This window comes from Nelumbo nucifera, chromosome 1 (assembly GCF_055504915.1).
Source record: "Nelumbo nucifera cultivar China Antique chromosome 1, China Antique-T2T, whole genome shotgun sequence".
NCBI classification, from domain to species: Eukaryota; Viridiplantae; Streptophyta; class Magnoliopsida; order Proteales; family Nelumbonaceae; genus Nelumbo; species Nelumbo nucifera.
In genome coordinates this window covers 195,898,434-195,922,436 of record NC_142649.1, presented here as the reverse complement: position 1 = coordinate 195,922,436, position 24,003 = coordinate 195,898,434, and the positions used below count along the sequence as shown (strand labels likewise).

General features: G+C 41.4%; 1 protein-coding gene across 4 annotated transcripts in view; it reads right to left on the bottom strand.

Annotated features, from left to right (window-relative positions):
- Positions 1 to 23,498, bottom strand: part of LOC104602263 (putative serine/threonine protein kinase IRE) — a 124,827-nt gene extending 101,329 nt beyond the window's left edge. For all 4 annotated transcript variants that reach the window (XR_016080866.1, XM_010265884.3, XM_088895744.1 and 1 more), the window contains exons 1-4: positions 22,930 to 23,498; positions 22,704 to 22,771; positions 22,441 to 22,611; positions 21,012 to 22,331 (exon numbers count right to left, since the gene is read on the bottom strand). Coding sequence is in view for 3 of the 4 variants with exons in the window: in XM_010265884.3 (XP_010264186.1) it covers positions 21,012 to 22,331; positions 22,441 to 22,611; positions 22,704 to 22,771; positions 22,930 to 23,353 (1,983 nt within the window). In the remaining variant the exon portion in view is untranslated. The remainder of the gene's footprint in view (positions 1 to 21,011; positions 22,332 to 22,440; positions 22,612 to 22,703; positions 22,772 to 22,929) is intronic.
- Positions 23,499 to 24,003: the final 505 nt, after the last annotated feature.

Sequence of the window (24,003 nt, the reverse complement as noted above, 5' to 3'; positions counted from 1 at the left end):
AAAGAGTGGAATAAAGATCATTTTGGGAGGGTAGAGGAAATGAAAGATAACATAGTGGGGAAGATTGAGGAGCTAGACAAGAAAGAGGCTATCAAAATGTTATCAAAAGAAGAGAGAGAGGACCAATGGAAAATCAAGCAAGAATTGGAAGAGATATTAACAAAGGAGGAAATATGTTAGAGGCAGAAGTCAAGGTATCATTGGATTGTTGAAGGAGATGGTAACACTAAGTTTTTCATGCAATTTTTGCAAACGGAAGAAGAAAGAAAAGCTTAATATTTAGTGTGGAGGAGGGGGGTCAGGAAGTAAGAGAAAATCAAGAGATCACAAGGATCTTTGTAAACCATTTCAACGAAATTCTCACAAGTTCATGCAAGGTGACAAGAGAGCTACTAGAAATGGAAGGGGATAGGATCTTAGAAGAGAAATCCTTGTTTTTGGAAAGGAATTTTACTTTGGAAGAAATCAAGGATGCAATCTTCTCCATGGAAAGATCAAAAGCCCTTGGGTCGGATGGATTTTCAATGGCCTTCTTTCGAGAATGTTGGGATTGGATTAAAATTGATATTCTGGAAGTGTTCTGTTAGTATCGAGTATGTAGGGGTATTTCTGTCTTTATACTTATGTTGAGGTTGCTGATGTGTAATATTATGTTAGAACTAGTGTCCCTCACTTAAGTAGGGGAACAAGTGTCTTTTCCATTATGTTAGTAATATAAAACATATCTGGCCGAATGGGAGAGGTAATTTTTTCTCTCATTCGAACCAGACTTTTCTTCTCCTTTCTCTCTCTCTTTCTTTCTTCTTTCTTCTCCTCTCTTCTTGGTTGTTATCAAACTAACAGAACTCAAGGGTAGGCCGAATTATAATATGGTATTAGAGCTCAACTAAGCAACTCGGATCTGCCCAGATTTCTGTTTTCTGCGCACCCAGTCTAGGGTTTTCTCTTAGTTTATTTGTCATCGGTTAGAGATAAGGGAAAGGGCTGAAAAGGAGTGGTCGCCCTCTTCCCTTGGAGGTTTCTATTACACAATGTATGCCCTTAGCTCCAATCAGAATGATGTACCTTATGACATTTAATGTAAATGAATAAAGTACATATTTGATTCATGTTATTGTGGTGTGTTTTTGTGTAATACCCTTAAACTGGAAACATATGAGACTCGTGTTAGTTTAGAATCTTCACAACCGTTGGATCGATCTAGGGAGATCTATCCTGCCAAGGCTGACACTGATGTGCCGCCAAGTTGGTTGGGGTGGCTTGTCTCAACTGCCAGGGTGAGACCCGAGGTACATGCAGTGTGGGTTTACTTGAAACCCTGAACCGGACCAGAATTCCAGTATTGCCCTGGACCTTGGAAATTGATGGGCAAAACTAGAATGTTACACCTGACCCCTAGACTCGATTATGATACTGCACTAGGTGTCGGATTGGGCTGTCTTTGATATGCCAATCAGTGAGATCCTTAGAGGGGGTCAAAACCTGGGTATGTTGAGACAGTCTGAGAATTCATCTGAATGGATGATCATAGTGACAGGATCAGCCCCTTTGTCGGACAAAGTGATCAGGGATGCACTCTCTCTGATGGAAACCAAAACTGCCGGCAGTTGATTTCAATCGTTGAAATTTGTTTAGCAAAATATATTTATATATATACAGTTTCAAAATGTTTGCAAAAGGTTTTAATTCCCGAGATCCATGTGAGTAGAGAGTGCAGCACTGTTCCTTGTAGCCGAGGGAGAAGTCCTCTCTTGTCGGGCAGTGTTTGATCATTATGGGCTGAGAGGTTAAGTGTAAGACCATTGAGGGTAATACCTGATGGGCTAATCTTGCATCTGCCCATAGTCTTTGGGTTTTTATAAGGTGGCTTGACCCAAGGACCATTTAGTGTAAATGTTGGGCCCATTAAGAGCCCATGGTGATGGACTCGGGGGTTCACTGTTTCCTACAGTGAATTCGGCCAGGCTTTGTAACAAAGGCTGGGCTGAACCCATGTGGCTGATGTGTAGATCAATGTTTGGGTCCCACGCCATACAAGGATACCCAACTGGGCAGCAGTTTGGAGGATAAGAGAGCACATGGACTTAATGGGCCTAAAGGCCAATTCGAACTGGTTTAATTTGATTAATTAAAGGAGGGTCGGATCTGGGATTTAGATCAGCAGATAGGATAAGGGATTGTCCCTATCCACTCAGAGAGTCCAGATCAAAATAGAGAATTGGATCAGGAAACTCCTAATCAGATTAGGAGGGTTGATCTTTATCTACAGATAAGGGATTATCCTTATCTCTTAAAGAGAGTCCAGATCCAAATAAAGATTTGGATTAGGAAACTCCTAATAGGATTAAGAGAACCTCTCTTTAAGGCTATAAAAGGAGGAGGGCGAACCCCAGTACACCTAATTCTGATTACAGATACAAGAGAGGAGACAGCTCCAGTGAGACCGATGCCATCTTCTGCTCTTGCCTTCTCCTCCTGCTGCCACCATTGCCAGTTCGTTCTCCACCTGTAGGAGCGATCAAGAAACGTTCTTGATATCAGTTTTTGGTGAAAAACTTATCTGAAGTCGTGCTCACTCACCCTCCATCGAATTCTTGCTGAAGAATTCGGTTCTTGCGGAAGAACCACCTGTTGATTCTACTCCACCATACGCTGTGTCATCTTTAGTGAGAGCAGTCTTTGGCGTTTTCCTTGGGTGTGAACACCTTCGTTGGGAGTTACTGTTACTCCGTATCAGGTACATCCCTCTCCTACCTATTGGTTTCAGATCTGGTCTGGTTTAGGGTTCAAGATTGATCCTTGAAAATGCAGTTTTCTAAAACAGGGAATGTGATTCCCACATGGGAGAGAGAAAAATTTTTGAAATTTCGCCCAACCTACCTGCAGGGTTCGGCTATCCATATGATAGATCTCTCATCCCTTCAATTTCTATGCCTCCAATTGTGTTATTCATGGTCGGTTGTTGTGGTTTCTAAGAAGCCCTCCCCTAATCGATGAAGAGAAGAGGGCTGATTCGTGTGGTGCAGTGGGTGTCTTGTGTGGTCTGATTTTTGTGTAGTCTGATTTTCGAGTGATGAGGTAAGAGATTTCTATGCAATTTTTTTGTTGTGAATCAAATAATAAGTATGTTTCAGATCGTATGGTGGGATTTCAGACTGTAGTGTGCTAGGGTTTATGTTGTTTTCAGTGTGATTCAAAGGGAGGAGTGGTCCACATGTAGTGTGGTGAGATTTCAGGTAGTCGTGGGGTAGGGTTTGTAGTGTAAAGAGTGCAATCTTCAGCAATAACAAGTGTTGAAACTAGTGTAATCAATGTGTGGTGTGGTCTACTGTGCAATGTGCCAAATTCAGCAATAATAGAATTCAGCAATGGTAGACAGCAGTGATAGCAAGTCTAATGTGATGGTCCCTACTGACTACCTGAATGTTCAAATGACCTCCATTAAACTGAATGGAGAGAATTATGTACCTTGGGCTAAATCTATAGAAATTTTTCTTAAGGCAAAGAAGGTGAAGCACATAAGGGAAGAAAAACTCTCCACTGATTCTCATGAGTATGATGACTGGGAACAAGAGGATGCACAGATTATTACGTGGTTATGGAACAATATGGAACCCAAGATTAGTGTAAATTTCATGTTTCTTGACATTGCCAAAAATGTGTGGGACCATGCTAAGAAGTTGTATTCTGGCCAAGACAATACAACCAGAGTATATCAGCTATACAAGGAATACTTTAATCTGCAACAAGGCAAACAGAGTCTTGAGGAATACTATGCTAGTTTGAGAAACATTCATAATGAGTTGAATGTTTATCACCCCCTCACTTCTTATGTCAAAATTCAGCAACAACAGAGAGAACAACTTGATGTGACTCGATTTTTGGTGGGGCTGAAATATGAGTATGAACCAGTGCGGGCTCAGATACTAGGAGGATCAGCTCTCCTTTCCTTAGAAGAGGTGTTTGCTTGACTTCGGAGGATTTCCATTGGATCTACTGAGAACTGTAATGTTTTCGATAGATCAGCCTTTGTAGTATCAAGGGGTCGTGGTGTTAGAGGTGGAGCTCGGGGAACTCAATATAGCCGTAGTGGTAGCAATGGTCCGATATATGGCCGGAGTGGTGGTGGACTTACATATAACCATGGTGGTGGCCGCACTAGAGGTAGAGATTCAGGGGGAGCCCGTGGTAGAGGACGTAGTTCGGGTCCGATGAGGTGTACTCACTGTGGTATGGATGGACATACCATTAATTATTGCTATGACTTGCATGGTCCACCCTCAACTTGGGCCAATCATGCCATGACTTGTGACTTCAGACAGGAGAGTTGCTCAGCTGATCAGATGCTTCCTACATCCATAGATGTTCCCAGGAAGGAGATGATGAGTGTCCCCCGTGATGAGTATGAGAGGTTTGTCCAGGCCACATCTCAGCAAAACAAGGCTACTCTCGCACACTCAAGTATGGCTTGTCTGGCATCCACACCCAATCCTTGGATTATTGACTCTGGAGACTCCGATCACATGACTAGAACTCCAAGTGTGTTTTCTTCCCTCTCTCATTGCTCAACATCACAATCTGTTACCCTTGTTAATGGCTCCACATCCTCCATTTGTGGTATTGGCAATGTTAACATGACCCCCTTACCTTTATACTTAGTTTTGTATGTCCCTAAATTTCCGTTTAACCTTATGTTTGTTAGTAAGTTGACCAAGTCACTCAATTGCTCTATTACCTTTTACCCTTTTTCGTGTGTTTTTCAGGATCTCAAGGCAGGGATGAAGATTGGTGGAGGGTATGAAGCTAGTGGATTGTATTATCTTAACGGTGGTAGAAGAACATCAACAGCTCTCCAATCATCTCTCTCCTCTCCAGTGTCACTGTCGATTTGGTCTTCCTTCGCTGAAAGTTTTGAAGTCTTTGGTTCCTTCGTTGAGTCAACTTTCTGTTTTAGATTGTGAGTCATGTCAGTTGGGGAAACATCATCATGTTCCCTTTATTCCTAGGGTTGATAACCGTGTCGAGTCCTTTTTCTTTGGTTCATTCAGATGTTTGGGGTCCTTATAAAGGATGTCATACAATGGACATAGATATTTTGTCATTTTTGTTGATGATTATTAAAGGATGATGTGGATCTATTTAATGAAAGAAATGAGTGAATTGTTTACCATTTTCCAAAAATTTTATGCTGAGATTTGCAACCAATTTGGTGTTCACATTAAAATTTTTCGTTTCGATAATGACTGTGAATGTTTCTCTTAATCATTTCAAAAATACTTGGAACAACATGGCATTATACATCAGACCTCATGTACCTACACCCCACAATAAAAATGAGGTGGCTTAGAGAAAGAATCATCATCTTTTGGAAACAGCTCAATCTCTCATGCATCACATGAATGTTCCCAAACCCTTTTAAAGTGATGTGGTGCTTACTTTTTGTTTCTTGGTTAATCGGATGCCCACGTCTATCCTTAATGGTCATTCCCCATTCATGACCTTGTTTCCCACCTTGTCTTCGTTTCCTCTTTCTCCTCGGGCTTTTGGATGTGTCTGCTTCGTCCATAATCTGGGCCCCGGGAAGGACAAGTTAGATGCACAATCCATTAAGTGCATCTTCCTTAGCTATTCCCAGACCCAGAAAGGGTATAAGTGTTATCATCCTAGTTCTCGACGTTCCTTTGTGTGTGTTGATGTTACCTTCTTTGAGTCTACTCCGTTTTTCTTGGGGTCTGGTGATGTTTCTTCCTCCTCATCACCTCCTCGTCTTCCTCTTCCAATTGTGGATTATGTTCCACTTGTTCTAGCTGTGACCAAGTCCTAGCCTCCAGTGCCACTACCTGTTAAACGTCCACCTATCCGTCAACTGTATACACATCACCCACATGTACCAGCTGCTCCTCCTCCAGCTCCATCAACGTCGACAGATCCGGCAGTTGTCCCCACACCAGCCCTAACCCCAGTATCTGATCTTGATCTTCTCATTGCCTTGCGGAAAGGTAAATACACTTGTACCCTACATCCTATTTCTAATTATGTTTCACTCACCTTTCCACTTCCCATCGCCAGTTTATCTCTTTGTTATCCTCTGTTGATGTCCCTAAGGATGTCCAAGAAAACCTTGCCTCTCCAGGATGGTGCCGTGCAATGGAAGAAGAACTCCCAGCTCTAACTCATAATCATACTTGGGACCTCACCACTCTTCATTTTGGGAAGCAAGCTGTCGGTTGTAAGTGGGTTTATATTGTTAAGTACTTATCTGATGGTAGTGTAGAGCGACTGAAAGCTAGACTAGTTGCAAAAGGGTACTCCCAAACCTATGGTATGGACTACACAGAGACCTTCTCCCCAGTTGCTAAGATAGGTTCGGTTCATGTTGTGATCTCTCTTGTTGCTATGTATGATTGGCCCCTCTATTAGCTTGATATCAAGAATGCTTTCTTGCATGGTTATTTGCTCGAGGAGGTCTATATGGAGCAACCACTGGGGTTTGTTGCTCCAGGGGAGGATGGTAAGGTATGCAGACTAAAGAAGGCTATTTATGGGCTTAAACAGTCTCCTCGAGCATGGTTTGGTAGGTTCAGTGAGGTGGTAAAGAAGTTTGGTATGAAACAGTGCCAAGTTGATCATTCAATCTTCAGTCATGACTCTCAGGCAAGAAAAATCCTATTGGTGGTGTATGTAGATGATATTGTTATTACCAGGGATGATAAAATGGGCATTGACAGGTTGAAGACTTTTCTGTAGGAACATTTTCAAACAAAGGACCTTGGTAAATTGAAATATTTCTTGGGGATAGAAGTAGAAAGGTCTAAGCATGGTATTAATCTGTGTCAGAGGAAATATGTGCTTGATTTGCTGGAAGAAATAGGTTTGTTAGTTGCTAAACCAGCTGAAACACTTATAAAAACAAACACTAAGCTGAGCAGTGATATGGGTGAAGTGGTTGAAGACCCTGGTAGATACCGGCGACTTGTAGGTAAACTGAACTACCTAACCATTACTCAGCCAGATATTTCATTTGCAGTTAGTGTGGTAAGTCGGTTCATGCAGAAACCTCTGGTTCCCCATTGGATGTGGTTCTAAGAATTGTGAGATATTTAAAGGGGGCTCTTGGTCGTGGTTTGATATACAAAAGTGGTGGAAAACTTGAAATAGAAGGATATACTGATGCTGATTGGGCCGGTTCTATATCTAATAGGAGATCTACCACAAGCTAATGCACTTTTCTTGGGGGTAATCTGGTGACATGGAAAAGTAAGAAGCATACAATCGTGGCGAGAAGCAGTGCAGAGGCAGAATATAGAGCTATGGCACATACTACTTGTGAATTAATGTGGCTAAGGAACCTTCTACAGGAGATGGGATACAATGTTAACACTCCAACGAAGCTCTACTGTGACAATCAGGCGACAGTTCATATTTCTTCTAATCTAGTGTTTCATGAAAGAACCAAGCACATAGAGGTTGACTATCACTTTGTGAGAGAGAAGGTGCTGAGTGGAGTGATAGACACTGCATATGTTAACATAGGGAACCAATGGGCAGACTTATTTACCAAAGGGTTGAGTCAAGGAAGAGTGGACTACATATGTAACAAGCTAGGATTATATGATATATACTCACCAACTTGAGGGGGAGTGTTAGTGTCGAGTATGTAGGGGTATTTCTATCTTTATACTTATGTTGAGGTTGCTGATGTGTAATATTATGTTAGAACTAGTGTCCCTCACTTAAGTAGGGGCACATGTGTCTTTTCCATTATGTTAGTAATATAAAACATATCTGGCCGAATGGGAGAGGTAATTTTTTCTCTCATTCGAACCAGACTTTTCTTCTCCTTTCTCTCTCTCTTTCTTTCTTCTTTCTTCTCCTCTCTTCTTGGTTGTTATCAGACTAACAGAACTCAAGGGCAGGCCGAATTATAATATGTTCAATGAATTCTTTTCCAAAGGAAAGGTGCCTCGAGAGGTAAATGCCACTTTAATCCTGAAGAAGAAAGAGGCCAAAACCCCTAAAGATTATAGGCCAATTAGTCTTATTGGGAGTGTATATAAAATTATTGCAAAGGTTCTCTCAAAAAGAATCAAGAAAGTGCTACCATCGATCATCTCACCTTTCCAAGGTGCCTTTGTGAAAGGAAAGCAGGTTGTGGATCCAATTCTAGTGGCCAATGAGTGTGTTGTAGAAAAAAGAAAGGGTAGAGGAAAAGGGTTGATGTGTAAAGTGGACCTAGAGAAAGCCTATGATATGGTTAACTGGGAAGTTCTTCTTCAAATGTTAGAAAGGTTGGGCTTTGGAACCAAATGAAGATCTTGCATTAGAGGATGCCTAAGTTCTGTCCATTACTAAATTCTTATTAATGGTGTAGCGAAGGATTTCTTTCCGGTTGAGAAAGGAATTAGGCAAGGAGACTTGTTATCCCCTTTTCTCTTCACTATAGTTGCTGAGGTGTTAAGCAGAATGGTGGTGAAAGTTGATTCCCAAGGACTGTTCAGAGGGTGGAGGATAGGTAGAAATCAAGTGGTTGTTTACCCACCTCCAATTTGCAAATGACACAATATTCTTTTGTGAGGGTGGCAATGAGGAAGGAGTGGTAAACCTAAAATTACTATTGGATAACTTTGTGGGGGTGACAGGATTAAGGATAAATTGGACTAAAACAGGCAATGTAGGGGTTAATCTAGAGGAAGGGGAACTCCATAGATTCGTAGAGATTTTGGGGTGCGCGATTAGAAGTTGGCCAATGAGCTACTTAGGGTTACTTTTTTTTTATCAATAACACTTTCATTAATTCATCAGTAGAAAATTTACAAGTGGAAGACAAACACACTTATCTTCCAAGAGTCACAAAAAACTTCAAGAAAGGAAAGAAGAAAATACAAAGATACAAGGACACTACCATTACAACTTAGCCCAAAACAAGGAATCCCTTTCTGCCCCTTGTTTTGCTAAACCGTCAGCTAGGGAATTAGCTGATCTCTTAATCCAACATGTCTTAACTTCCATCTCCCGCACCAGCCATTTGAATTTCCTCTTCTCATTGTTATACTTCCAAAGATCATTTTGTTCTTTGGTCAGCACCCTATCACCACCTCTGAATCCCCTTCAATTATAAGTTTCTTGATGTTCAATTCCTTAGCTTTCCGGGCTCCTCCCATAACTGCACATATCTCAGCTCTAAGGGAGTCACCCACTCCAATTGGGCCTGAGAACATAGCAGAGATGACCCCATTTTCATCTCTAAAAACACCCCCGATCCCTGATTGTCCCGGGTTTCCCCTACTGCATCCATCAAAGTTTAATTTCAAGAATCTCCACTAGGTGGGGGGGTCCAAGCCACACTCATTACTGACTTGGTCTGCGTGCAACTTGCAATTTCACCCCACTTCCTCAACATGTCATCCACAGTGTAATCTGTGAATATTTCCAGAGATTTCAGCCACTGTACCGCCCTAAACTGTATAATAGTCCTCAAATCTGCTGTCCCTCTCTAAGTTTCTGAGAATATCCTGGAGTTCCTTTCTTCCCACAGTGTCCAACATACTGCAGCCCTTAATCCTCTCCACATTGTCCTTCCCCTTTTTAACCGCCACCTGAAGAAGAAGGGGGCGAAAAGGCCCTGCATGTCTGATGGGGGATTCCAGCTGCATCCAAACAAGGAGAAAGCCCAATCCCACAACGACCTCGCGAAGTGGCATGACACCATTAGGTGAAAACCAGTCTCCCCATCTGCTTTGCACAGAACACACCACTGAGGTGACAAGCAAGTATTGGGTCTCTTCTTTTGGAGTAGATCACCAGTGTTGATTCCTTCCAGATAGGCTTCCCAACAAAAACTACCAACCCTAGGAGGTATAGCTCTGCACCAAACCTCACCAACAGGAAAAGGGGACAGGGTAGGACTGGTGGACTGACTTAAGACTTTGAAGAAAGAAGCACAAGAGAAAATGCCATTAGGGTTAGGTGTCCAAATTCTAGAATCCTCCCTAGTGGGGTCTAAGACAACGTTATCAAGAATTGCAAGAAGGCTCGAGATACAGTCGAAGTCTGAATCCCTCAAATCCCTTCTTAGACCCAAGTTCCACCCAACCCCAGAAGTGGAAGAGGACGGGGTGGTGAAAGACGAGATCGGCTCATTTTTCAAATCAGAAAGAGCGTACAAAGACGGAAACTGATCCTTTAGAGGGGCGCTCCCCACCCAGGTTTGTTCCCAAAATTTTATGGAATTACCGGAATTCAAGTCATACCTGATATTAGGAATGAAAACTGGTAGCAGGTCATGAATGGCTTTCCAAGGAGAATTGCTTGTGCTCCTAGCTTTGATTCCAGCGTCCCATCCGTTGTGCTCCAGCCCATGAATACTTGCCACTATTCTAGCCCATAGCTTCTCCTTCTCCATAAGAAACCTCCACAACCACTTCCCCAGCAGAGTCATATTCCTTCTCCTAATACTCCCAAGCCCCAAACCACCACACGACTTACTCCTGCACACTATTTCCCAGCTAACTCTATGATCCCTCTTCTCTTCTCCCGGCTCCCACAGGAAATCTCTCATTAACTTCTCTAATCTGTTAGCTATCTTCATTGAGATTTTAAACACCGACATGAAGAAAATGGGTAAGTTAGCAAGCGTGGCCTTAATTAATGTAATTCTCCCGCCAAGAGAGAGGTAATTCTTTTTCCAAGATACCAATCTTTTTTCAAACCTTTCCATCACCGGGTTCCGGAAGCTCTCTCTCTCTTGGGATTATCACCTAATGGTAATCCTAAATAGTTCAGAGGCCACCCCGTGACTTCACACCCCAGCACTTCAGCACTCTCCCTGATCTCTCCCTCCAAATTCACCCCCACTACACAGCTTTTCCCAAGGTTAACCTTCAAGTTGGACAGTTGCTCAAACAGTTGTATCACCGACTTTAAATTCCTGATAAACCTCACATTACCACCTTCACAAAACAGAATCGTGTCATCAGCAAACTGTAAATGTGTGAGGGGGGTTTCCATCCTCCCAACCCTCCAACCTCTAATGAGCCCCCTAGAATCTGCTTTATGAATCAATTTCCTCAAAACCTCCGCAATTAAAATGAACAAGAAAGGAGAAAGGGGGTCTCCTTGTCTTATACCCCTACTGGCTAGAAAGAAATCTACCACTGTCCCATTCACTAGCACTGAATAATGACAATTCTGGACACAACCCATGATCCACTTACACCATCTAGCCCCAAACCCGAATTTGGTTAAAACTTTCCTCAAGAACTCCCAGTCCACCAAGTCATAAGCCTTTTCTAAGTTCAGCTTACAGACCACTCCCTTCTTCTTATCCCTCTTAAAGTTCTCCACACTCTCATTAGCAGTTAAAATCCGGTCTATAATTTGTCTTCCACTCACAAAAGCTCCTTGATAGTGTTCAATGATATCCGGAATTACCTTCTTCAGCCTCAAAGACAACACTTTTGCAATGATCTTGTACAAGCTATTCACCAAACTTATTGGCCTAAAATCCTTCGGGTGGGATGCATCTTTCTTTTTGGGAATTAAGGCTATAAATGTAGAGTTCACACCCGGATTGACAATTCCTCTCCTGAAAAACTCCTCAAACACCCGCAAGAGATCATCTTTCAAAATATCCCAACAATCCTGATAAAAAGCCATTGTAAACCCATCCGGCCCTGGAGCTTTTGTTCTATCCATTGTAAACCCATCCGGCCCTGGAGCTTTCAAAATATCCCAACAATCTTCTATATTAAAGCTTCTTTCCATCCTTCTCCTGTTCTCCACCCCTACATCTGGCCAATCCAAACCTTCTACTCACAGGCCTTCTTAGAATAGATTTGAAATGCTCCACACAGGCCCTGGCAATCTCCTCTTGCTGTACTAACTCAACTCCATCTACTACCAATTTGGAGATAAAGTTCTTCCTTCTCCTGCCATCTGCTAGAGAGTGGAAATACCTAGTGCTTCTATCTCCCTCTTGCAACCATTTACACCGAGATTTTTGCCTCCAGCTAACTTCCTCCTTGTGCAGGCAATCCTCTAACTGTCTTCTCAATTCTCTCCTGAGGTCATTGTCTTCCTCTCCAAATTCTCCCCTTTCCTCTTTAAAGTCAAGGCTTTCAATCTTCTTCATCAAGTTCTACTCCTTAATTCTTGCTTTCAAGAATTGTAGTTTCTTATGGAATTTTATCCCCTCCCACTCCACCGACGGGTTACACTCATGCCACCACTCCCTCACTTTGTTAGTAAACCCTGGATGCAGTAACCACATATTTTCAAATCTAAAGGGGGTAGGACCTCCACACCTTCTTTCCTCCTTGCATAACACTATGGGCCAGTGATCCGAGGTCACCCTTGGGAGAGCTCTAGCATCCAAGGTTCCCCAATGTTCTTCCCAATCCAAAGAGAACAGGAATCTATCCAGCTTAGAGCAAATGGGTCTAGATTGGAGATTTGACCATGTAAATGCCTTATGTGCTAGGGGAATCTCTTTAAGCTCAAAGGCATCCACAAAACTGTTAAACTTCCTCATGCTTTTTGTCACCCTCTGGTTAATCTTATTGGACTCTTTCGAGAACCTTATCACATTGAAGTCCCCACCCATGCACCAAGGCCCATCCCACAACCCTCTAACATCAACCAGTTCCTCCCACAGCTCCTTTCTCTCTCTGTAATCATTCGGTCCGTAAACATTTGTGAGCACCCACATATAATCATCCTCTTGCTGCTTAAACTTCATGGAAACCGAGTACTTTCCGATCAACTCCTCCATCCCTTCAACCACATCCCTCTTCCGCATTGTTACAATCCCCCCGGAAGCACCCCATGATGGAGCCGCCACCCAGCTAATCCCCCTGGCTTTCCATACACTCCTTGCCCATTTGTCACTAAACTCCATTCTCTTAGACTCTTGCAACAGCACAATGTCTGGGTCATACCGTCTTATTACCTCTTTTATTGTTGCTCTCTGCTTCGCACTCCCAATTCCCCTCACATTCCAACTAAGGATCTTCATTCCGCTTCTTTTTACAAAACCCCTTGCCACCTACCCGCTACTTTCCCCCTTTCCTTCTATCTCCTTTTACATCGAGCTTCTTGTCTCCTTCTACATCTCTCTTTAGTCTCTCTACTTCACTCAACCTCCTCTTCTTTGTTATGATCTGCATCTTCCTCTTCTGTAAACTTTCTTTCAACTCGTTCAAATCCTCCAGCCTACAGCCCAACTTCCCTACAAATTCTGCTAACGTGTCTTCTCTCACCGATTCCACCACCCCTACCCTTCCTACAGAATCCCCTTCAACTCTGTCCACCTACCTTTCCTTCCTCTCCTCTATTCCCACCTCAGTTCTTTCCTCTCCAACCTTCCTCCCCTTACTGTTACCTCCCTCCTTCCTTGCTTTCTCCCCGTAAACCTCTCCATCTCTACCCTCATTCCTGTCCCTCCTCTCCATTGAAAGATTTGCTAGGGTTACTTTTAGGAGGCAATCCTAGGTCAGAAGGTTTCTGGAAGGCAGTCATTGAAAGATTTGCTAGGAAGTTAGCTCTGTGGAAAAGGAATTATATCTCTCTAGGTGGAAGGATAACCTTGATTAGAGCCACTTTGACAAATCTCCCTATTTATTTCTTTCAACCTTTAGAATACCCTATAGAGTAGCAAGAAAATTAAAGAAATACATGAGAGATTTCCTATGAGACCTAGGAGAGGAGAGGAAGGTTGACTTGATTAATTGGGACCAAGTTAGAAAGCCCAAGGATCAAGGGGGTCTGGGAGTAGGAAATATTTCACTCAAGAACTCAGCTTTATTAGGAAAATGGTTGTGGAGATTCCTTTTTGAGAAAGGCAGGTTGTGGCACAAAGTCATTGAGAGTATTCATCGTTTGGATGGAAATGGTTGGGATGCAAAAATTGCCCCTCATGTTTCTTCATTTTCTCCTTGGAAAGCAATTTATGAAATTTACCCAACATTCCTTAATTTCATTCGACTTGATGTGGGCTAGGGTAATAAAATTCGTTTCTAGGAAGACCTTTGGGTGGGAGATAGTCCACTTAAGGACCTTTTTCTTGACCTCTACACTTTGTCAAATTTCAAAGGGGAAACAGTAAGAAATTTGGGAAATCCTAGTCCAAATGGGGTTAATTGGAATCTTGGTTTCAGAAAGGGCCTCAGGGAAAATGAATATGGCTCTTTAGTTCAGTTGCTGGACCTAATAGGACAAGTTCATTTGGACCCATCCTTGAAACACTCTAGAATATGGAAAGGCTCCTCAGATGGCCCCTTCTCTTGTTCTTCCTTCTTTAATGTTCTTACTTCACCTAGCATCCCAGTTGGGGATTTCCCTGTGAAAAAAATATGGAGTAAGTCTATTCCCCCAAAAACTCAAGCTTTCTGTTGGGAATCTTCCTTGGCAAGGTAAATACTTGTGATATGTTGCAAAGAAGAAGGCCTGATGTAAGCCTTTCTCCTCACATGTGCTCCCTTTGTATGGAAAGTGGTGAGTCCCTGGCACACCTGTTATTATCTTGCTCCTTTGTGCATCACATTTGGGAATTTTTTTGTAGTCTCTTTGGTTGCAGGTGGGTTTCCCCTCAAGATGTGGCAGGACTCTTCAACCGGGACTTTTTGAGTCAACCAAAGAAAAGAGGGAAGGTTATGTGGAAAGTTACAAAGGCAGCTATTTGCTGGGTGATTTGGAAATAAAGGTAGCGGTGCAAGTCGAGCGAGTTGGGTCGGGTTTATGGTCAACCTAGGCCTGGCCCTAAAATTTGGGTTTAAGGCCCGAGCCCGAGGTCAAGCACAATTTTTCCAACCCGAGCCCAGGCCGCCCTGTAATTTGATGCACTTGGGTTGGGCTTAGGCCCAAGCCAGGTCGGGTTGGTCAATGAACCCACTCTAAAACTATACATATATAAATGTATTTATGCAATATATATATATATTTGTTTATGTATGTATGTAAATATGTATGCAAAATAGCTATACAAATGTTATATATACAAATATGTATATATATATATGTAAAAATGCATGCAACATTTACATATATACACGTATATATGCATAAATGTATATAATTGGGCCAGGCTCGGGCCGGGTTTGGGCTACCTAAGGGCTAGGCCAGAGCCCATAAAAAAGCCTGACTTCTTGGGCCCAAGCCCAGCCCGTGTAAAATTCCGAATTAGGCCGATTCGAGCTTAAGCTAGGCCCGCCCAAGTTGCACCCCTAAAGAAAGGAATAACAGAATATTTTTTGACAGAAGTAGAACAATGGAGGAGGTAATCGACACCATCAAAGTTAAAGTAGCTCACTGAGTAAGATCTATGCATATCTTTCAAGATTTCTCAAACATAGATATTATGAGATCTTGGACAGAAGTAGCACAATCCTCAAGAGAAAAAGAGAAAGGATGAAATGGTAACCTCCAGATGGTAACAGGTTTAAACTGAATTTTGACGGAAGCTCTTTTGGAAATCCGGGACTGTCAGGTATTGGGGGAGTAATCAGAAATTCTGAAAGGAGAATATTAGCTTTGTTCTCTGGACCGATTGGCATGGGCAATTCTCTAAAAGCTGAGGTAATGGCATTGTTACAAGGGCTGAAGATAGCTAAGCAACTGGGAATGAGGCACATTGAGGTTGAGGGGGATTCCAAGGTGATCATTTCTTGGGCTAAAAACAATAGAAGTATTCCGTGGACCTTCAAACAAGTGATAAGGGAAGTGGAAAAGGTTGCAAGGGATGTAGAGGCTGAATTCAAATGGGTTAGAAGGAATGCAAATAGGCTAGCTGATTATCTTGCTAAACATGGGACTTGTTAGACAGTTTTGTATGCCCTTAGCTTCAATCCGATTTGATGTACTTTTGTTATTTAGTGGAAATAAATAAAGTGCATGTTTGATTCATGTTGTTTGGTTTAATTCTGTGTAAGACCCTAAAACTGGACACTTATAGAGACTCGTGTTAGTTTTAAATGTTCACAGCCATTGGATAAGTTTGGGGAGATTTATCCTGCCAAGGCTGATACTGGTGTGCCACCAAGTGTTGGGATGGCCTGTCTCGGCCACCAGGGTAAGACCCAAGGCACATGCAGTATGGGATTACTCGAATCCTTGAACCGGACCAGATTTCCAATATTGCCCGGGACCTTGGAGATAGATGGGCAAAACTGGAAAGTTACACCTGACCCCTAAACTCGATTATGACACTTCACTAGGTGTCGGATCGGGCTGTCTTTGATATGCCAATCAGTGAGATCCTTAGATGGGGATCAAAACCTGGGTATGTTGGGACAGTCTGAGAATTCATTTGAGTGGGTGATCATAGTGACAGGATCAGCCCCTTTGTCGGACAAAGGTAATGATCGGGAATGCACTCTCTCTGATGGAAACCAAACTGCCGGCAGTTGATTTCAATCGTCGGAATTTTGTTTTGCAAAATTAATATATGTACGGTTTCGAAATGTTTGCAAATGGTTTTAATTCCCGGGATCCATGTGAGTGGAGAGTGCGGCACTGTTCCTTGCAGCCGAGGGAGAGGTCATCTCTTGTCGGGCAGTGCTTGATCATTAAGGGCTGAGAGGTTAAGTGTAAGACCATTTAGGATAATACCTGATGGGCTAATCTTGCACCTGCCCACAGTCCCTGGGTTTTTATAAGATGGTTTGGCCTAGGGACCACTTAATGTAAGTGTTGGGCCCATAGGTCCATGTGATGGACTCAAGGGTTCATTGAGTTTTTCAGTGAATTCGGCTGAGGCTAGGCCGAACCCATGTGGCTGGTGTGTAGATCAATGCTTGAGTCCCACGCCATACAAAGAAGCCCAACTGGGCAGCAAATTGGAAACTAGTTAAACACTGAACACTTAATGGGCCAAAAGCCCATTTCGAGCTGGGCTGATATGATCACCCATCTATGGGGCGAATCTGAGATTAATGTTAGTAAAAGGATTGGGCCTTTAACCTTATCCACTCCAGGAGACCAAATTCAAATTAGATTTGAATCTGGTAACCTCCTGATAAGATCAGGAGTAAACTAACTTAATCTGCAGATAGGATTAAGATAATCCCCTATCCAAATACAGATTTGGATTGGGATAACTCCTAATTAGGAGGTTTCTTAATCAAGAAGAAAGGAGGAGAAACCCAAGAGAAATATATCAGATTTCGAACCAAGGGTTTTTAGTCAAGAAAAACTCCCTACGAATTGAGATTAGATCTCATACAAAACTCCAGACAGAAGAGAAGCAATTCAGCCATCTTCGTCCCAGGAGTTCTCCTCCAGCCACCGCCATTCCCTCTTGCAAGATTTGATCTTTGCAGCAACAGGGAGTCAAGAAATCAGTTCTTGACATTAGTCTTGCGAAAAAGACTGAGAAAGATTCAGTGATCAGAGCTTCCAGAGGATTCTTGCGAAGGATCTAGTGTGTAGGACGCACCCTGCTGGTTCCGTTCCATCCACAACTATGTCATCTTCAGCAGGAGCGGATCTTGGTTTCTTCTTTGGGCGTGAACACCAACTTTGGGAGATACTGCTTCTCCAGATCAGGTATATTCCTCCCTTTTGCTTTTTGGTTCAGATCTGGTTCGATTATGGTTCAAGTAAGATCCTTGAATATAGTATTCTAAATTTAGGGAATATGATTCCCAGTTGGGAGAAGGTAGGAAAATTTTTGAAATTCGCCCACCCATTCCGCAACCTTTTGGCGTCCATTAGATGGATCCTACCATTCTTTCAAGGCTTTGAGGCAACAATTGTTTTGACTTGCAATGTAAAGTGGGACAGAAATTTGTAATAGTGTGGGAGCTTTAATCCCATACACAAAGCTGTAAAACCTTATTTTAACCCTAATTTCAAATAAAATTCTCTTTTGCTGATCAAAAAAAATACACCCCATATTGAACATATCATATCAATAATTGAATCCTTGCTCCCTACTCAATGGTCGAAGTATTGGTATCGTGTAATGTATCATATGGAACAGCTTAGAAATGAATGCAAATACAGTTTGGGAACACATGGTCATAAATCCCACATATACATTGACATGGCCAAATTTAGGTTCAAATTGACTATAAATAAGATATATAACATAAGAAATGCATATTTTAATAGTTTATATAAAAAATAGATTAAAGTCAATATAGTAGGACATGTATCCTTTTTTGGTAGAAAAGCCATTCATTAAGAGAGAAAACAAACATTTAAGATAATTTTGTAAATATTTTTTTAATTCTTTATCAATAATAAATATATTTTTATTTATTATTTAATGATTTATAGAATTATATAATCTTAATTAAAAAATACATCATAGCAATTGGAATTTCTTAAGTATGTATCATATGCACATTCATAAATTTTAATTAATAAGATAATTATTGTATTTTTAGCAGTTTATTTTGTAAATTATTAAAATTATAGATTTGGTAGACCATTTATTTTGTTAATATTTACAAAATGTTAATTTTATGATCATTTTTATTAATATTTTGGTTTGATATTCATATATACCACAATTTATTCAAAATACATTTGGCCCCCAAATTAAATAACACTAGAGTCAAATACTTGCATGGAATTAGAGAATGGCCTAATGGTGTGTCGTCACTACTTTGATTGTAGAAGAGCAGATTCAAACCTTGTTACAGCCTTGTGAGTTGTGAGACATTTTTGTAATTTGCATTTAATAAGAGAGATTAAGAAGATTAAGGCACAATGAATATGGGATATGAGATTTATCAAAAAAAAAAGAATATGGGATATGAGTGGAATTTGGTGCAGTTAATGACTGATTTAAATTTTAAATTTCAAAAATTAGAATTTCGAATTTCAAACTGAATGATATGTAATGATACAATACAATGCAAAACAATACAATATGATATTAGGCAATACATCACTAATACAAATGATACAGGACTAATTGAATCAATATTTATCATTCGACCCATATCTCATACAATATGATATCAGGTGTATCAAGTCGATATTTTGAACCATGTCCCTACTAGCCCCTTGTCTTGCCAAGGCATCCGCCAAGCCATTTTCTGTCCAGTTTACCCAATTAAATGTGGTTCTCAGCTCTCTTGCAATTCTGCTCACTTCTCTTATGGTATGCTTGTAACACCAAGGACCCACTCTTTTATTCTGTATCCATCTGATTACCAAGCTAGAATTGCCTTCAACCAGTAAACTGTTATAATTTAGAGTCCTCCCAATTTTCATCCCTTGCAACAAAACTTCAGTTAGAGAACTGGTTTGTGTCTTGTAATCAAAATAATACCTCAGAAAGTCTTCTCAAGCTTCAATTAGTAGGGTTACCTTCTCAAGCCCATAGGATGCTTTTATTTGTTTATGTTCTGTTTCTTTTGTTAATGGGCCTTTTATGTTTCTTTATGTTATGCTTAATTAAGTTAATCGCCCAATTAAGGGCCTCTCTGTAAATACCAAAACTTTGTAAATTATGTTTTAATGAAAAGGATTGGGGAAGGGAGTAACATTCGATTGACAATTCTCCCAAAACCCTATTGCCGCCAACTTCTTCTTCTTCTCTCCTCTTCTTTTCTCTTTGATGCTAATATCTAATACTTTTTCACAACTTTTAATTCAGTCCCCTCATTCTTTTGGACTGTTTTTCTTCTTGCACCAAGCAATGGCCATGGTTAAATACATATTGACAGAATTAGTATTACAATGTAAAAGAAATTTGGAGTAAGCCAATCCCTCCTAAAATTAAGGCATTATGTTGGGAAGTTTTCCTTGGAAATATTAACACCTATGAGGCTATGACATGTTGTAGAAAAAAAGGCCAAGTAAGTGCATTCCCCCTCACATGTGCATCCTCTGTAAAAACAAAGGTGAAACTATTTCTCATATTTTTTATCCTATCCTTTTGTGCTTTGTATTTGGGAGCATCTTTGTTCTCTCTTTGGGTGCAGGTGGACTCCTCAGGATGTAGTGGGTCTCTTTGACCCAAACTTCTTGAGATAGCCAAAGAAAAGAGGAAGGTTATTGCAGAAAGAAGTGAGGGCCGCTATGATCTGAACTGTTTGGGAAGAAAGAAATGGGAGGATTTTCAATGAAAAGAGTAGGACAGAGGTGGAAATCATAGACACGGTAAAAATAAAAGTTGCACACTGGGTGAAGACTGTAGGATTTCCAAGTTTTCTCACTAAATGACATTTTGAGAACTTGGAAAGAAGTGGCACTTTCAGCCCAAGTAAAGGAAAGAACAATCATGGACTGGAGACCCCCTGCAACCAATTTTACGAAACTTAACTTTGATGGAAGTTATATTGGTAATCAAGCTGCTGCTGGGTTAGGAGGTGTATTCTGAGACTCAGAAGGAAAGATGCTAGGCTGCTAGCTTCATATTCAGGGCCCTTAGTAAATGGTGATGCACTGACAACAGAACTGTTTGGATTACTCCATGGACTAAAATTTGCTAAGCATTTTGGACTCCACAATTTGGAGGTAGAAGGGGACTCTCAGGTGTTCATTTCTTGCACAAGATGCAGTACTCAAATCCCATGAATCTATGGGCACACAATTTAGGAAATTGGAAGTATAGCAAGGGAGTTGAGTGTTTCTTTTAAATGGGTGAAAACAGCAAAAGGGATGGCGGGTACTTTAGCTAAACAAGGGGCTGTTAGGCATCAAATATTTTGGGCAAAGCTATAAAGTTGTAGTTTTGGAGTGCAGAATTTTCCCACCTTGATGTAATATTCAAGTTTGACTTTAATAAAATCTTCTCTTATTGATCAAGAAAATGTAAAATATATTGTTAGTTCAAGAAGAAAGTTATATCAGGCTTCTTGCCCGTGGTTCCGAATTCCTGTTTTGTTCTATTTTAAGCCTGTCACACAAAGATGTTATAGATTGTACAGCTCAGACCTTGTTTTGTACATTCTCAATATCAACTGTAGCTGAAGAAAGTTAAGTTGACATTACATTTTCAGTGGTAGCTAAAATGGTCTCACTCTTAATAGTATGAAATAATACCTTAATAAGAAAAATACCTGTTGAAAGTCTTCAAGTTCTGAAATTGCATTCCTTCCACTCAACAGCAGTTCAATCTGGTTAGTCCGTGGAGTCAACAATGGAGATCTTGGAGTCGAGCTTCCAGCTGATGATGACGCTGTGCCCTGATCGGGCATTATAATAGAACCCATCTTAGATGACATGTCGGGCAAACTCTTTATATCATCCATGATAAAAAGACCATCAGTTTCAGGTAAACAGTCAAGCAAGTCCTCAGAAGATTGTTCAGGAAATACAGGATCAAAATCTTCAGCTATACTTGATGAAACATCCGGGCTTCCTTGTTCAGCATCTGAACCTTTTGGAGTGCATGTTTCTAGTATCTTTTCAAGAGTTTCAGCAACTCTTTCAAGACGTTCATTTACTGTTAATCCTTTTAAGTCACATCTATCAGAAATTGTACAGATTCTGGAGTGATCTTCAACATGTACAGTTGGTATTTCAACCTCACAGATCCGGCAGATCATTGAATTCTCATGCACTATGTTTTGTTGATCTCCATAGAAACCCCAAGAAACTCTTTTTGCATTTGAAGAATTATCTAAATTTCCAGGAGGGAATTGTGGGGTATTATCAGCACTCTTGTCAACACCCAATTTCATCTTATTCAGAAGCCCCGAGGATTCCAATTTATCTTTGGCCTGGGAATCTTTCTCATCTATGCCTTCCCTTCGGCTCTTCTCAGCAGAAGATGGAGATTTCTTCCAAGAGGGTATTCGATCCCTGCTTTTAGCATTTCCAATATTTGAAGCATTAACATAACTCAAATGCTGATCATCTTGATCTTGATGCAGATCCAAGTTGCTTTGTTCTTGCCCATGTGACTTATCTGTGTGTTTCTCATTAGCTTCCTTCCCACTCAATGAGCTTTTGACCCTTGGGTTCTCAGCCCCAAAAAATTGTTCTGAATAGACTCCAAGATCACTGAGTTGATGAAGCCCAAGAATATGTTCATCCTCAAAACCCCCTTCCTTATCGAACTGCAGCAGACGGGTACATCGGGTGAGGATAAAGAGAATGCGGGTATGGGCTTGTTTTAGAGTTCCCATGGGCAACTCTTGACGCCGGTCATCTAGATTCTGCACGATGGCTTCACACTTTGACCAGAACTCAGTGGCTGACATCTTAGCACATTTTCGGGCTATAACCAATAAATCCTCCAAAGTCTCTCTCCATTTTGGATGAGCATCAACATTCTTTTCAAGTATGCTCATCAAATCACCAGCAAAAATACCTAATTCGGAGTCAACTTCTTCCTTTAATCGGACAAATTTTGCCCTAATAACAACCATGATCTCCTGGGAGAGGTGATGCCATGAGAAAAGAACAAACCATCAACAATGAAGAGGAATAGCCCTATCAAAATTCACACATTTTTATAATCCATACGTGAAAGCAGATAGTTACCTCTATATGTCCCAAGGTACGAGACTTCCACAGTGGGAAGGGCCGTAAACCTTTGGAATTTAGTTCGTGAGAGAAGCTCCTGATGTCAGGAGTTCTCTTTCTACGACCACTTGTGACACGCATTATGGCCTGGAAGCGTGGAGACTGGAATTCCTTGGCTGTGTCAAAACCCTGCAATAGGGGATTTATCATGAAGCTGAGCAAACTAGCCTGCATTTCGCACTCAACCTCAAAGACTCCCAAGTGCATGAAGAACTCATTACCTCCAAACCTGGATTGAGTGTCATCGGAACCCTAAAGGATTTCGATTGAATCCAGTGGCTCCTTTTCCCTACACAGATCAGACAGTTGATCTCCAGTGGTTAAACAAACTGAACGCCGTAAGAATCAACGTCTCGCACTTAGTAAAACTAGTTCACGAGAAACTTCACATATTTTATCTCGGACCAAATATTCTGACACAAAAAGGATGAAAAAAATCAACCCTACCTGGCTCCCCTGAGAGGGAAGGGTGATGAGGAAGAACGAATTTGGGGCAAGTATTGCCTTCGTCTATGCTCTCGTTCTTTTCATTGGTCTGATTGGGAGAGGCGACAGGTGGAGATGAGAAACGGAGCGGTGAAGGAGCCGATCTAGTTCTAATGGGGTTAAGGCCGAGAAAAGATGCTAGGATCGGAGAAGGGTCATCGGGACCGAGTTCCATTTCGTCGCTTCCGTCGCTGGCTTCTTTTATCTCCGAGGTCTCTACCTCGCTTCGATGAATTGGTATCTGAGGGATCTTCCTAGTCTTGAATTTTGTTGTCGTGGTTGTTGTCGATGAAACAGGCGGTGCCGCCGATGAATCCCCGTTGTTCGGATTGGCATTTTGGTCTCTTGAATCAGAAGGATCTGAGGAGGTCGGGAGACTGGACATGGATAATGGAGAAGGTGACAATGGTGTTATTGTGCATGATCAGTGAGAGGAGTGATGTTTAGAGAGAGGAAGAAAGGGATAGAGAGGAGTGCAAGTTTTCGCGGGAAATTCGAGCTTCAACAGCTGCCACGAAATACGAAATGGCCGAAACACTCGGCTCGGTTTAAATAGTTCACGATGTTCATCATCCTGACTCCTGAGATGCAGCTCGGACTGCAAACGGATCGAATCATGGATATAAGGTAGGTCCAGATTTGAATCAAAACCGAATCAGATTCTTATGTATCGGATTTATAGAGCATTCGAACCGGATTTAGATTTCCCTTATAAAAGAATCAGGCCAAATGTCCAAAACACCCTTAAAAACATGTTTATGTTTCTCCCTCTCTCTCTTTCTCTCTCTCGTTCTTTCTTTCTTTTTTCTCTCATTTGTTTTTCATTTTCGACAGCTGCAACTTTCGAGAGTGGCAGCAAGTAACTCCTTCGACTAACCAGAGGTGATGAGTGACTCATATAGCTAACCAGCGGCAGCGAGTGATTCCTCCAACCTTCTTCTTCTTCTTTCATCTTCCGTTCATCGTATTCATCTTTCTTCTCCACTGAGTATATTCTATTTGTATTTTCAATTTTTTCTTATTTTCATAAATTAC